The sequence below is a fragment of the Alligator sinensis genome, unplaced genomic scaffold, assembly GCF_000455745.1.
Source record: "Alligator sinensis unplaced genomic scaffold, ASM45574v1 scaffold169_1, whole genome shotgun sequence".
NCBI lineage: Eukaryota > Metazoa > Chordata > Crocodylia > Alligatoridae > Alligator > Alligator sinensis.
This window is the reverse complement of record NW_005841924.1, coordinates 3,240,529-3,254,941: the sequence shown is the minus strand read 5'-3', so window position 1 is coordinate 3,254,941 and position 14,413 is coordinate 3,240,529. Positions and strand designations below refer to the sequence as shown.

The following is a 14,413-nucleotide window of genomic DNA, read 5'->3' as shown; positions in this document are numbered from 1 at the left end:
AGGGTGACTGCCTACATCCTTCTCCCTTGCAGATCTCTGGTTCCTGATCCACCAACTCTAGTTGGGAGCCTTAGGGTTGAAACAGATATCACCTGATGTCTCATTTGTGTTGCCATAAAGCAGATGTCACCTGATGTCTCATGCATGTCCATAACATTTTTTCTCATGGCACAAATGCTGAGCGAATAGCCATTAATGCCCTTTGTTGTTCCAGATACAAGGAAAAAATTAGTGGAACAACAAAAGGTGGTTATAGAATCTGTCCCTTTATTGCAGTGGATGTCTATTATCTCTGTCGCTTTCTCCACTTAGCCAGATGTATGCCCCAGGTCTGGCTGGGTGAGAAAAGCAAAAAGATCACATCTCCCCTTGCCCCACATCAAAGGCTAGATAAGAGGTGATATGAGTTTTACCTAATGAAGTAGATCAGCTCTATTCAATAACATCTATTTTTAGCCTTGCTCCCCAGAACTTGGCTGTTCCTAATCCCATTGACTATTACCCTTTAGGTAGAGTCAAGCCCTGACCATCTATATCCCAGTCAAGTATTAGGTAGGCTGCATAGTCTAATTTAGAAACCTGGCACAGAAACCAATTCTAAACCCAGCTCTGCCACAAACTCATTGTGTGATCAGAGGCAAATGGTTTAAACTCTCCTGTCTCTGTTTACCCAGGAAATAAAAATATTTACTTACCTATAACACAGCACTATTGTGAGGACAAACATGCTTTGAAGATATACAGCAGGTTTCAATACAGAAAAATAAAAAACTGCCAAGAACTGAATCTCTAACAAAAATTACAATCTGGGTATTAGAACCAGCCTCCCTTTCCAACTATTTATTAGGTGGTTTAGCATCTTCCATCCACTGCATTTATTAAAGAGATCCTTGAATATAGCAATATTGATTTTTCTTCAAGTATCTTCCTGTTTAACAAGTTCTCTGTGTTTACCACATATTGATGCCTATTTTTTTTCCAGATGTCTCAGTGGAATCTCAGACATTATATGTTATTGTTGTCCAGGGATACAGACACATCAATTTATGATCCATTGCTCAAGCACCGGAAAGAGATTCCTTGATCCCATGATGCCTAATACACAGTCCTGTGACAGTGCTGCACTGATAATTTTTTTCTTGTACATATTGAGAAGAAGCTTACATAATTCATATAAAAGGAATATTTGTGGAAATATATTGTGAACATTTAATATATGTCCCCAAAATTGCTATTCTACTCTACAATTTTTAAACTCTTAATATCTCTTTATTCTAAAAGTTCAAATTTCCAGTACATTCATTTATTCTTATTATTGGTTAAAACTAATGTACTCAAAGAGGATTTGTCAATATTTTGCTATCAAAACTGGGGAGGATAGATCAAGCGACTATCAGCAAGAGTCTGTCCTGGTCTGATACCATTCAATATTTTCATTAATGGACTTGGATAACGGAAGAAAGAACGCATATACAATTTGAAGAGGGCAAGGCTGGGAAGGGTTACAAGCACTTTGGAGGGCAGGAGTACAATTCAAAATGATCATGACAAATTGGAGAAATGATCTGAAATCAATAAGATGAAATTCAATAAAGACAAGTGCAAAGTACTACACTTAGGAAGGAGCAATCAAAGTACAAATAAATAGTGGGAAATAACTGGCTAGGCAGCAGTACTGCAGAAAAGGATTGAGAGTTAAAGTGGACCACAGATTAAATGCAAGTCATCAATGGAATGCTGTTGCAAAAAGAGCACATCTCATTCTGGGATGTATTAAGAGGAGTGTCATCTAGAAGACAGGGGAGGTAATTACATTCCACTCAGCAGTGATGGAGCCTCAGTCAGAGTACTGTGTACAGCTGGGTGTTCATTTCTTGATGTATACAATACAAATATTGAATAGATATGTGTACGTCTTAAGGAATAGTTTTGCCTCCCATTAATAAATATTGTTGCAAGAAACAAGTGAACTTGAAATTTTATATTTTTCATTTATTAATAAAAGAGATTTCCTATTGTGCCAATAGTGAGAAAGTGTAACAGATGAAGAGGAGCTAGCCATAGCAAAGAGAAAAATGAGGGGAAAAATGAGACTAGAGACATATGAAGATGAGCAGAACACGAATCAGTGGGTGCACAGTGCTGAAGCACTTTAATGTTTGTCCATAATAATGAAAAGGGGACAGCCCACATGTACCAGTTGGTGATTTGGAAAATCTCCTAGATAGAGTCTGCAAATACAAAATAGACCAAGCAGAATAACAGATATTTTCTAATGAATTCAGTGCAGTGCATTTTAATGTCATTAGAACTTTTAAAAAAGTGGTCCGTGCCTACTGTATTTTATACAACTAATGAAATGCATTTTAATTTAATTATACTGTTAAATTGGTACACTAATAAAAACAAATTTAAAAAAATTAAAGTCCCTAAAGTGACATTAATGAAGAAACATCATGTCAGATGGGACTGGCCATAGCCTGATGAGTTTGTCTCTCTGGGATGAAACCAGACAATTCAGAGGCTAGTGAAGCAGCCTGCTTAAAAAGGTTCTTTTCTACTATGGTCTTGAATGTGTTACTGAAAACTTTCCAAGGCTTAAGTTCAAGGATGGTACTACAAACACTTAGGGTTGAATGATATTCTTACATGTAGTAAAAAGTGGCCTAAGGAGCCGGTTGGCTCACTAAAGCTCAGAGTTCTGGTCCAGGAAGAAGTAAGAATAGCATGGCAGCATAAGGCCTGTTCTGGCTTGCATTACTGCCACATAAAACACCAGGACAGAAACAAGCATAGTGGAGCTGTATTCCACCATGCTGCTTCTCAGCCATAATCAAATGAAATAATCTTTGTCACCCATAGGCTGAAGCCAGGAAACTGAAGTGTAGTGCAATGGATAAATAAGCATGTAAAATATAGCCATACAAATGTCTTCAACAGCTAAGCAAGTCATTTGTTTTCTATGGAGTTCACCCTCTTCCTCAGCTTCATTGTCAAGACATCCTAATAAATCCATTAGATTTTAGACTATTGTTAAGGTTTATAAGAAATAATATTTTAATCATATTAAAAAAAACTTAGTGGATAGTCTGGAGAGGTCTGGGCTCTGAGAGAAATCCAACTTGAATACATAGTCCTGATCTGCCAACCCCAGAATGAGTATATTGATGATCCAAATTCAGCAGAACACTTAAGGAAATGAAGTACTTACTAGGCTATGACCTGCACATTTCTTTTTCCAAATTTTAGGGGATAAAATAATGTTTCAATGGGTGATGAAAGTCAGACAGGAGGATAGTGAGCAGGAAAGAACTTTATGGGAATGAGGACCTGGCTGGAACCCAGTGGCCAGATACTAATCTCAGGGCTGGGGGTTAAAAGCTAAAAAAATAGTATTGGTTTTTTAGAGATTAGCTGGACTTTTGAAGCAGATAAGTCTTTTTTTAACCAACCCTTTTATGGGGGAAGAAAGAATATAATATATGTAAACCTGATTTCTTTTCACAACAGTCCATGATGAAAGAAAATAGATTTTAAGGGCAGAAAGATCTTGTCTTCTGCAGTGTGTTAAGAAGGGTTTGAACGAAAGACCACTTACACGAATAGCAAATGTTTTCCATCGCTCCCTCAAACCATTATGTTAACGCATCTACTTCTTCATCCAGGCCCACCAACAAAGTTCTCCCACCATAGAACGCTTGGAAAGAATGTGGTCCCACTTCTAATTTATAACTTTAAGGAAAATACCATTTCTCTAGAGCCCAAGGAACTGTCAAAAGTTATGAAAACTCCCCAGTGTCACCTACCATAGGTTGTTCTGTGACACTAAAACAGTCATGTTCTCTATCAAAGAGTAAAACAGAGATAACATCACTCTACTCCACAAATTCTAGATAGGGGCATTCCCGAGAGACTTGATACCTCTTCTTTATGAACCCATACCATTTAAAGGGACTAGGCCAGATTGCATTGATGATTTACCGCCTCCCATTTCACCTAGAGCATGCTGTTTTGCAACTTGAAAGCTGCAATAAATAAAACATACTTCTCACCAATGTACACAAACTCAAAGTCTACCATTCTGCACTTTTAGAAATCCCTAGCTTTTCAGTGATCTGGTCCATGTTACGTAGTTTGGAAGGCAAAACTACCCTCAAAACTGCTCTGGAGCAGCAGAGCCTGCTCATACTGACAGCAAAGTAGCACCAAGTCTCCTAGCAAAATAAGATTTTTACTGCTGCCTGGCAACCAACAGAAAGTAGGTACTGACCTACACCTTTTGCTGGCTGCCATCGTCAGCAGCTCTGTCTTTCTAGAGTGCATTTCACACCCTGTTGCCACAGCTGGTGAGACAGAACTACTCACCCAGCAGAAGCCACGGAAATGTGCAGGCACTCTGGTGGTTTGCAGATGGCATTTCTCATCTGGCCCTGAAGTTCTAGCAGCCAAAGCACTGCAGTATAGGTAACTTCCTTAAACATATGTGTTTCACTACTATCAGATCACTGCCAGGTGTTTTAAGATGCTGGAAATGAGAAAGACCTAGATAAAAGACAAACTTTTATTTGAGTTTGGTAGGAGCAGCCTTCATTCTGCAGAATTTAACAAACAATGTTCTGAAGGAAATCTCACACGCAGCTACATTTCATTTTGTGACCAAGTTCCAGACAGTGGTATAGTAAGTTCTCACACACCGATACAGATGCCAAATTTCCTTTTTTCTTGTTTTTGACCAAAAACCACATCAAAGTCTTGTTCTGTCAAATCATACAATTGTCCCATGTACTATATTTATTATTTAAGGAATAATGATTCTAATAAAAGCATATCTACCAGTCCTCTATCTCTGTATTAACACCATTTTGCCACTGTTGTCCCTGATATTTCTTATTCATATCCTTTTGATTATCTTGCTAGTAATAATCTGCCATCCATTTTCAGTATAAAGTACAATAACATTCTGTTACATATATAATTGTTTTAAGCTTGTATTTTACATTTTTTTACTTTGAAGTTTTAGTTTTACTTGTAATTAAGTGAAGGATTGAGGAGAACCAATATCTGAAGGGACAGTAAACAGACATGGATGCTTTCATTCCTAGGTTTATGGTTAGTTTAAAGGAAGCTAAAATGATACTAATCATAAGCTGCTATAGGAGAGGGGTAAAAAAGCAGGCCATCAGATGATACCTATTTTCATAAGACCAGTTCTTGTGGTAATAATTGGATTCAGAATAAAAATACAATTTGTGACCTCTGTAGGAGGTGTCATATATCCCATGCAACATCCCTGACACAATTCTGGTGTTGTATATATTAAATAAAAATTAATAACATGTGCGTAGGGCAATGAAGGAGGCAGAGTTACCAGGAGACTTCAAAAACAGGTGTTGGTGTTATATATATATATATATTCCATGCAAGAGCTTTAATGGGATGGATGGGCAGGAATGGGTGGACATTCCAACAACAAAAAGCAACACTGCCTGAAAAGCTGGGTAGAAATGTATTGCCTGCTAGACAAACAGCCAGAGGTCACCACCTGCGACTTCTGCAAATGGGAGTGAAAATGGGGAGCTAAGCCACCTAGGCAGCTGGAGTTCAACGGACGCTGCAACAGCAGCAAACAGAATAAAGTGTACAGATGGGCAACAGCAACAGCACAAAAAGCAGAGAATGTCCTTCTTTTCTGCATTTTCTAAGAGTGTTAAACTCATTTATTCAAGCCTTCTGCCACCTGGTACTGATAGCATAGTCAGCAGTCAATGTCCATGCCAGAGATTTACAACACAAGATGATACAAGACCAGACCCTGCTCCTGCTACATTGCTCCACTGCTGAACACAGTCATGTAGGAGAGGAGTCTTTCCACTGACACAGAAGAAACTAGATCAAATTGTTACTCAGCAATGCAAAACAGTCCGTCACACACACTGCATCTGCCAGGCAATTTAGCAAAGTTATACTCTGTTAATAATGTATCTTCAGAAATAAATGATGTTCATATTATAAAACAGAGAGCACTTTTACAGATCAGTGCCATTTATTTAAAATGCTTACATTAGATGTCACTTTATAGGTGTCCCTTAGTCACAAACACATCTCTGTGTTTGGGCAATTTCTAATTATTTACATTTTTATACTTTGATAGAGCCTTAAAACTTCTTATAAATAAGAAACATATAACCCTGTCAAATCTGTTCCCCAGCTTCGAGCTGCTGAGCCCAATCCTGATAATATGATATATCTAAAAGAGCTGCTAAATAACTTAAATGAGTGGGGTAAAATTAACCTTTGCTAGTCTGTCTCTGAACATAGTAAGAAGCAGGAATAGTTTCCCAAAACTAGGAGATAAGACAAAAAATATATGTCTCAGTCACAAAATCTCCTGTTACCATAGTGATGAGGACTGAGCCAATGACTAAAAATACCTGGTCTTATTCCGGCTGTCTAAGGAATGTGACCTAAATGACATATAATGCATGATTTTCCATAAGAAATTAATTAAATTTACTGGAAGCAAATACTAAGATATGCTAATGTTCAAACGTGATGGAGGGTCAGCTACTAACAAAGTAATCTGCTGCCTTAGAATTCAGATTCAGCAGAGAATTGGCTTTAAAAAAAATCTCATAAAAATATATTGCACTGAAAACAGAAGGTCATTAGACAGATTAAATAAACCATGATTAAATATAGGTTTACCACAACAAAGCAACCAGAAACAAACGTTTTCACCTGAATAGAACACACCTGAAATCTGTCATTATCCAAACCAAGACCATGTTCCCAACTATTTGGCTGTTTTAGTTGTCCAGCAGAATTGGTGAAGTCACAAAAGTAATGAAGAGCCATCTTTGGACTCACTACTCACTGTAACATTGGTCTGACACTAATGCTGTAGCCAATGCCTGATTTGTCTTGACTGGGTGTTAATATTGTGACATATTGACAATCTAACTGCAGAAGCTAGTTGTTCTTCTACAGCCAATTGTTTCAACAGGAATACCCTGGCAACCTGCTTGCCCACTATTGGATATAATGGCAAATAAGAGACCAAAGCCCTCCTGAGAGATGCACACACATTATTAATTTAAAACAAAAGTGTACTGCTGTATAGTGGGCCCTCCTTTCCATCTCCCAGTGTTTAGGTTCAATTTCCATTAACTAAGTTTTCAGCTGCTGGTCAGAAGCAGCAGTTAGAAAAGGCGTCAAGCTGCTATGGATTCCCTTGCTGTCTCCAGAAAAGGAGGGCCATGAAAGATGATGGAGTATGGACTTAATTGAAATGAATGTTTTAATTCATTGCTTATAGCTTCATGGTCTCTATTCGGTTTCACAACGTAACAAATCTCCTCTTCTAAGATGTTATTCCTATTGTATGTTCTTTTACAAATAACAGTAATGTACAAAAAAACTTAACTGCAAAAGAGTTAGGACTGATAAATACAAAACATACCTGACGTGAACCCATAAATACAAGGTAATGAGAAGTTAACTCACCTAACAGCACATACTATCTCCTCCAACTATGAACTGCAACAGCTTAACAGCTTGTGCCTCCCTGCACACACCCCTTTACCAAATTATATTTCTCTTCCCCTAGCAGTAGCGTGAATTTGTTGTAGTGGTCTTTTGTAAAAGGCCAAGCGCAGAAGGGTGCTTAGCTGAGGAAAGCAGAAGACATGTGAGAGGAGCAGGTGCTAGCAGACACGGAGGCTTGGTCCTCCTGGGAGATGTTGTGGCTGCTGGTCAAAGCATCTCCACTCCTTTAGCTGTGTGTGCCCCACCCCACCTTCTCTAGCACAGCAGGAGCTGGGAGGAGTGGGGAAAGGGCAGTTTCCCCAAAGTGGGACAATCTTTCCCACACCAAAGTGCATGTGTGGGGGCATGCACTGCAGTAAAAAGCAGTGGCACAGATTTGTGCCACTACTATTTATGTCGCTGCAAAGCACATGCCTCTGAATGTGGGAACATGCCCCTACCTTGTCTGTAAACAGTTGCAAGGGCAGAGCTGCCAAGTAGAATGAACAAAGTTTCTTTTTACCTTTTTACATGCTACATCCACTGGTGTAGATCTAGGACCTTGCATTAAAAAACAGACAAGCCTTAAAAAGCATATTTTATTTTCATGTAAAACGGATAATAAGCGGTATAAAAATGTGAATGAGTTTTGCCTCATCCATTTTCTTAGTAACAGCAACAACTCCTCTACCCCCTCTAAACAAGAACTTTGCAAGATTGCAAAGGAAGCACACCATTATGAATAAATTTTAAGAAATGAACTTACCTGGACAGACCACACGCAAAGCCTCATCTATTTGATGTGAGGATAGAAAATGTCCACAGTCTCTTAAAAATCCAGGCAGATCACTTCTGTCCATCTCTTTCCAGAACTCTCTCTTGGCAAACATTGTTTCATAAACTTAAAAGAAATCATACACTTGTTCATTATTCAATCAAACTTACCAACCACTACAACATGTCTTAGACATGCAAAAATGCTCCGTGTCAGGGACTTCAATTAGGCAGGCCAGCCTGGGCCAAGCACCACAGCAGTGAGCCTCAGCTAATGAACGCTGCCCCAGTTTAGAGGCAGTGAGCATCCTGACTGGCTGATGGGAGTACTGCCATGCCAATCTGTTTAACACTAGCTGGGGCCCTGGGTCTACAGGCCAATCAATAGTTCTGCTGTGGCAAGCCTCCTGCTTCCTGACTGGTTTTGGACTTATTCCTGGACTTCAGTTTTGGATTTCCATTCAGATCTGTTTCCTGGCTCCTGATCCTGGTTTGGCTCTTTTTTTGGACTTCACTCTGTGGATTGCCCCTTGGGTTGGTACTTGGTATCTGATCCCCAGATCCTGACTCTGGGTTGTGTTGTGGATTCTGCTTCTGGAATTTCCTCTGATTTTGGTATATGGCTCCAACTCCCTGACCCAGCCCCAGGCTCTTGCTTCCCCTCAGAGGTCTATTCATTAAGCCATGATACAAGACCAGACCCTGCTCCTGCTGCGTTGCTCCACTGCTGAACATACAGTCATGTAGGAGAGGAGTCTTTCCACTGACACACAAGAGACTAGATCATATTGTTACTCAGCAGTGCAAAACAGTCCGTCACTCACACTGCATTTGCCAGGCAATTTAGCAAAGTTATACTCTGCTAATAATGTATCTTTACCCATGCCTTGGTCCCTTACGTTCTGTGTCTTCTAGGAAATACCTTATTTAGAATTAGGTTTATATGTAGTATAAAGACTATATAAAGGGAAGACATTGTATTCTTCTGTCAGATAATAGATTAAATTAATTTTTGATTTATGCCTGAGGTACTGTGACATTTCCAGTTACCTTGTGCTATACCGGCCAGGATTTTTTTTAAATTACAAACTCCAGCTGTTGATCCCAGCTCAAGTCTGGGATCGTGCCCGGTATGCAAAGGCCAATAAAGATACCAGGGGTGAAAGTATAAAGAAGATTTATTGCTAGCAATAAAAGGTGCAAGCGGAATAATTTCACGTAACAAGCACACAGATTCTTAATTCTAAGCATCTTTTATACAGGAGTATTGGACCTTCATAAGCATTCCTGTTTGCTAATTGGTTATAAAGGAGTGACGCAAGGAGTTCTTTACTGAGCATGTCTCTATACCTGTGTTTTAGCTATGTATCTCATTTACATACATATATGTTTCATTAGCATACTTTCTCCCCACCTAGGGGCATGATTTTTAGTATTTTAATGAGCTCTTTGCCCTAGTCCTCTGATTCTACTTTTGTTTTCAAGCCTCCTTTATCTAAGACTGTCTCCTCCTTATCATTGCAGATGGGCGTTAGTTACATAACAGAGACTTTTGCTTGGGCTTTGTATAGTGATTTCTAGGTCAAACCTCACACAGCCAGATCGGTAGAAATGGAAAAATATTGTTTCAAGCTCCACATAAGGAGAGATGGCCTTATTACATGGCATGGGCTGGGGGCATCTCTACCAGAAGGCTTAACAATTCTTAGCAAGGGGAAAAGGCATCAGGAGGACTTGGATTGTAGGGTATTGTATCTCCATATTATTATAATGGAGGTTCTCCTAGTTGTGCTAAGCCTAAGATAAAAGGAAAACAACAACAGAGTTAACCATCAACTATTTCCTTCCTGGATGAGTGTATTAATAAAGTTTCAGCCAGAGAGGAGCTCAGAATAAGAGCTGTTTGATTTATTTTGCACCTTTTATGGGAGACAAGGAATATATATATATTTTTAAAGTATGCACAAGAACCTACATTCTGAAATCCATAAATCATTTTAGGTGATCTACCATAGGTCAGACATTTTTGCAGAGTCTATGCCAGATAACCTTCCTTCTCAGTAAGTAAAGAATTTCATTCTAGCTAGCAGTGTAAATGGTTTACTATTATTAATACAACTAGTCTAAGTTTGGAATTCACCTTAAGGATAATAAAATAGATTAGATTATGTATATAGAAGGTCTGTTTCTCTCCCTCCTTCAAATACAGCAAATGCATGTCACATCAATGTTTAGGAAAAACAATGTCTTCCTTTTACGCTAGACTTTCTGCTCTATTTTTTTAAAGACTACAAAGATAAAACAAGAGCCAATACATCTGGTTGTAACATGCTCTCCTACCTACAAACAAAGGACCTTTCAAGGGGTACAACTTAACAGGAATGCTTCAGTGATTCAACCATCCACACCTTAACACCACAATGTCATGGATAATGCATAATTTTTAATCATTGCAGTACTATACAGCATGTTACACAGAAAAATTCTTATGACATTCCATATGAACTACTGGCTAACAGAAAAAATGTAGTATTCCATGGAAATGCACATTATTGGTCCAGGAATGCATTATTTCTCCTATTTTTAATATAGACCTACAAAAACAGGAGATTGATTTGCCTGTTTCCTATACGATGATTATATTTACTAACATGGAGATTACCAAAGTCACATCTGAGACTTTACCATAGAAAGCCATACTTGCAGCTATGGACATCATCAGCCTGCACACTAACATCTCACATTGTATAGGCACAGCTGCCTGTTGGAAATACCTACAAAAACCATGGACTACACTCTGATTTGTAACAAATACATTGTTGCACATATGATCTGCTTCATCCTCACCCACAAGGTTACTTTCAACAGTTGTTGCTTCCTCCAAACTATGGGCACAGCTATGGGCATAAAGATGGCCCCTCAATATGCCAACCTCTTTATGAGCCACCTGGATAAAGAATTCTTAGAAAGCTGTACCATCAAACCTACAGCATACCTGTGCTACGTAGATAATATTTTCATCATCTGGGCTGAATACCTTGACTTACATATTGACTTTCACCACATGTTTAACATGTACCACCCCATAATCAAATTTTCTCTGGAATACTCCTAAACTAGCATCAATTTTTTTGACGCCATGATCCACATCCAGGATGGTACCATACAAACCATCACATACAAAAAAAAATCATGGACCACCATGCTTATTTCTATTAAATGAGCAATCATCGGTAACGTACAGTCAGGCTCTCAAATACCACTGCATCTTCTGTGAGGAGAATATTCGTAATGCTCACCTGGCCAGTCTGAAATCTGCCTGTATAGAACATGGACAGTCCAGTAGAGAAATAGACTCTATCTTTGAAAGAGCCACCCAAATACCCTGCAGTAACCTACTTCAGCATGAAAAAAAATCTTCCTGTGACCACACCCCCGGTGGTCACCTACCACCCCAAGCCAGAGGTGATTAAAAGAATCAGCATACAACTGCAGCCTATACACAGATTAGACTTTAGAGAAATATTCCCAGCCCCTCTGCTTCTGGCTTTCAAGCAACCCCCCAATTCATCATCAGAAACAAACTCCACAATGTTCAATAGACATCAGAAAGGATTCAGGCTTACCTTAACAATAGGTGCTTAATCTGTCAACACATCTCCACTGCTACAACAATCTACAATGAGCCCATCAGAATCTATGGACCCTACACATGCCTTTCCCAAAATGATTGATCTAATCCAGTATACCAAATGACCTCATGGTGATTACATGGGTAAAACTAAGTAAAAATGACACAACAGAATGAACTCTCACGAAAACAAATATAAAGGATAGACACACAGATATGTCAGTAGGAGCACGTTTTTCACAGAACAACCACTCCCTTTCTGACCTCACTATTCTCAGGCCCAAGAGAAATCTGCCAAACACCTATAAAAAGGAAGTTTGGAAACAAAGATTTATCAGCTGGCTGGATGCTAAAAAACAAGGACTAAACACTGATATTGACTTTATGGCACACTATAATCTACCTGATTCCTGAAATTCTTTCTGCATGCTACAGGTGATACCCTCCTTCCTTTTAACAGGTCTTGGTCTCCTAGTAATCAAGCCTTTTCTTTTCTGCTAATTGTTTGTCTTCTACCCCTGGGTATTTCTTCCCTCTCCATGTTCACTGCCCTAGTACCTGTTCTTAATCATCACTGATCATGCTTCCCTCCTTAGACCTGATGAAAAGTGCCTTGCATTGAAAAGCTTGTCTAGTTTTATCCAAACCATGCAGTTGATCTAAAAATGATATCACCCAAAAAAATCCTTGCCACTTTCATAACTCTGGGATCAGCATTGCTACAACACCACTCCAACACATCCGAGTTTTTTTTATGGATTTTCCAGTTAGTGTGTCCTCAGAGCGGCTTGCTGAGGACACAGGACACAGAAAAACTGACCAGCCACACCAGCAGTATTGCTTTTCTTCAGTGATTTTGCTCATCTGTTTATAAATACCCTATGTGAAGATGTTACTGTCACTACTTGGGAGAGTATTCTGCAGTAGAATAGATGTGTTAGGAAATCTATATTATTTTTCCAGTTTTTCTTAATCTCATCTTGTCACTCCTTGTTTTTGCCCAAAGACAATTCCATCTAGTCATATACAAAAGAATGTAGAGAGCATGAACAAGCTGCAGATGATGCTGAGGAGGATACTGCTAGTAGCAATCAAACATTTCCCACCTCTTTAATGTTTTCCAGCACTTGCACTCAGGATCTACTCTGAGGTAGTCCATAAGAAGTAAATCCCCATCAGTAAAGAGCACCTTCTTGGCTGTAGCCTCAGCCTATTATCATCCATGCCCCATTTCTCTCTTGCAATTTGGTACATCCCCAGTGACATGTGTAGGTTCTATAATGGCCCTGTTACAAAGGAGTGCAGCTGACTGTGCTAAATATCACCTTACAACATACGTTCCACTATTCAATCAGCACTTAGGCAGAAATGACACAATGGAGAAAGTAATTTGAAGTGTCAAAAAAGATCTTTGAAAAAAGATCCTTAAAATAAAACATTAAAAAGGCATATATATATTTTCATAGCAAGTGAGGAAATAGAGATAGACTCTCTATACACATATTGTTTCTTCCACTTCAGAATATTCTATAAATGCAAGATTCACTATCCTAAAAATGGGAACTATTGGTAGAACAAGCAATAATTCTTAAATCAGTTTATAAGTGAAACCACTGCACCAAATCTTGCCAACCTCATCACCAGAAGCAAACTTCCTCAAGCCCAGAACACACCAAAAGGATGCAGACCATGCCATGACAAGAAATGCAAAACCTGCCAACACATCTCCACCACCCCCATAATTACTACACCCCACAACAGAGCCATCAGCATCCCTGCATCTTATAGCTGCACCTCCAGAAATGTAATATACCTCATCCAATGCACCAAATGCCCTGATGGAAAATACATAGGAGAGACCAAACAACAACTGCGCACCAGAATGAACACACACCAGAAATCTATCAAATACAGAAATACCCAATTACTGGTGGGGGCACATTTCTCACAGGAGGGACACTCTCTCTCCAATCTCTCAGTCCTGATCCTCAAGGGAAACTTACACAACACTTCCCAGAGACGAGCCTATGAGCTCCATTTCATCAACCTGCTGGATACTAGAGATCATGGACTAAACATAGACATTGGATTTTTGATACATTATAATCTGCCTGGCAACTGACTCCCCAGCCCAGCCCAGCCCAGCCCAGCCCCTGGCTTCTTTACTTGTCATTCCATCCAGGAAGAGCACACACCAACTGCTGAAACTTCCTTAGCCTGACGAAGGGTTTTTGAACCTGAAAGCTTGCTTAATAACTATTCTCCAACTATTTGGGTTGGTCTAATAAAAGATATCAAATTCACCCAAGGCATCTATGGCAATGCATTTTGCAACAGTCAGTGTCTTGATCAGTAGAATATACCAGCTGAGATGGATCCTGTAGTTCTAACAATGGATAGCTAGATCGACATCTTTGAGATGCAACTGGTAATATGGAATGAGGTTTGCACCAAGGAACAATGTCTAACATTAAGGTTATAGGG

The 14,413-nt window shown here is 39.2% G+C and overlaps 1 protein-coding gene across 1 annotated transcript in view; it reads right to left on the bottom strand.

The window, feature by feature from the left end:
- The window catches only part of IQCM (IQ motif containing M), a 182,567-nt gene that overhangs the window by 92,270 nt on the left and 75,884 nt on the right, over positions 1 to 14,413 (bottom strand). Inside the window, exon 9 of the mRNA XM_025198514.1 lies at positions 8,291 to 8,425. Within this exon, the coding sequence (XP_025054299.1) occupies positions 8,291 to 8,425 (135 nt within the window). The remainder of the gene's footprint in view (positions 1 to 8,290; positions 8,426 to 14,413) is intronic.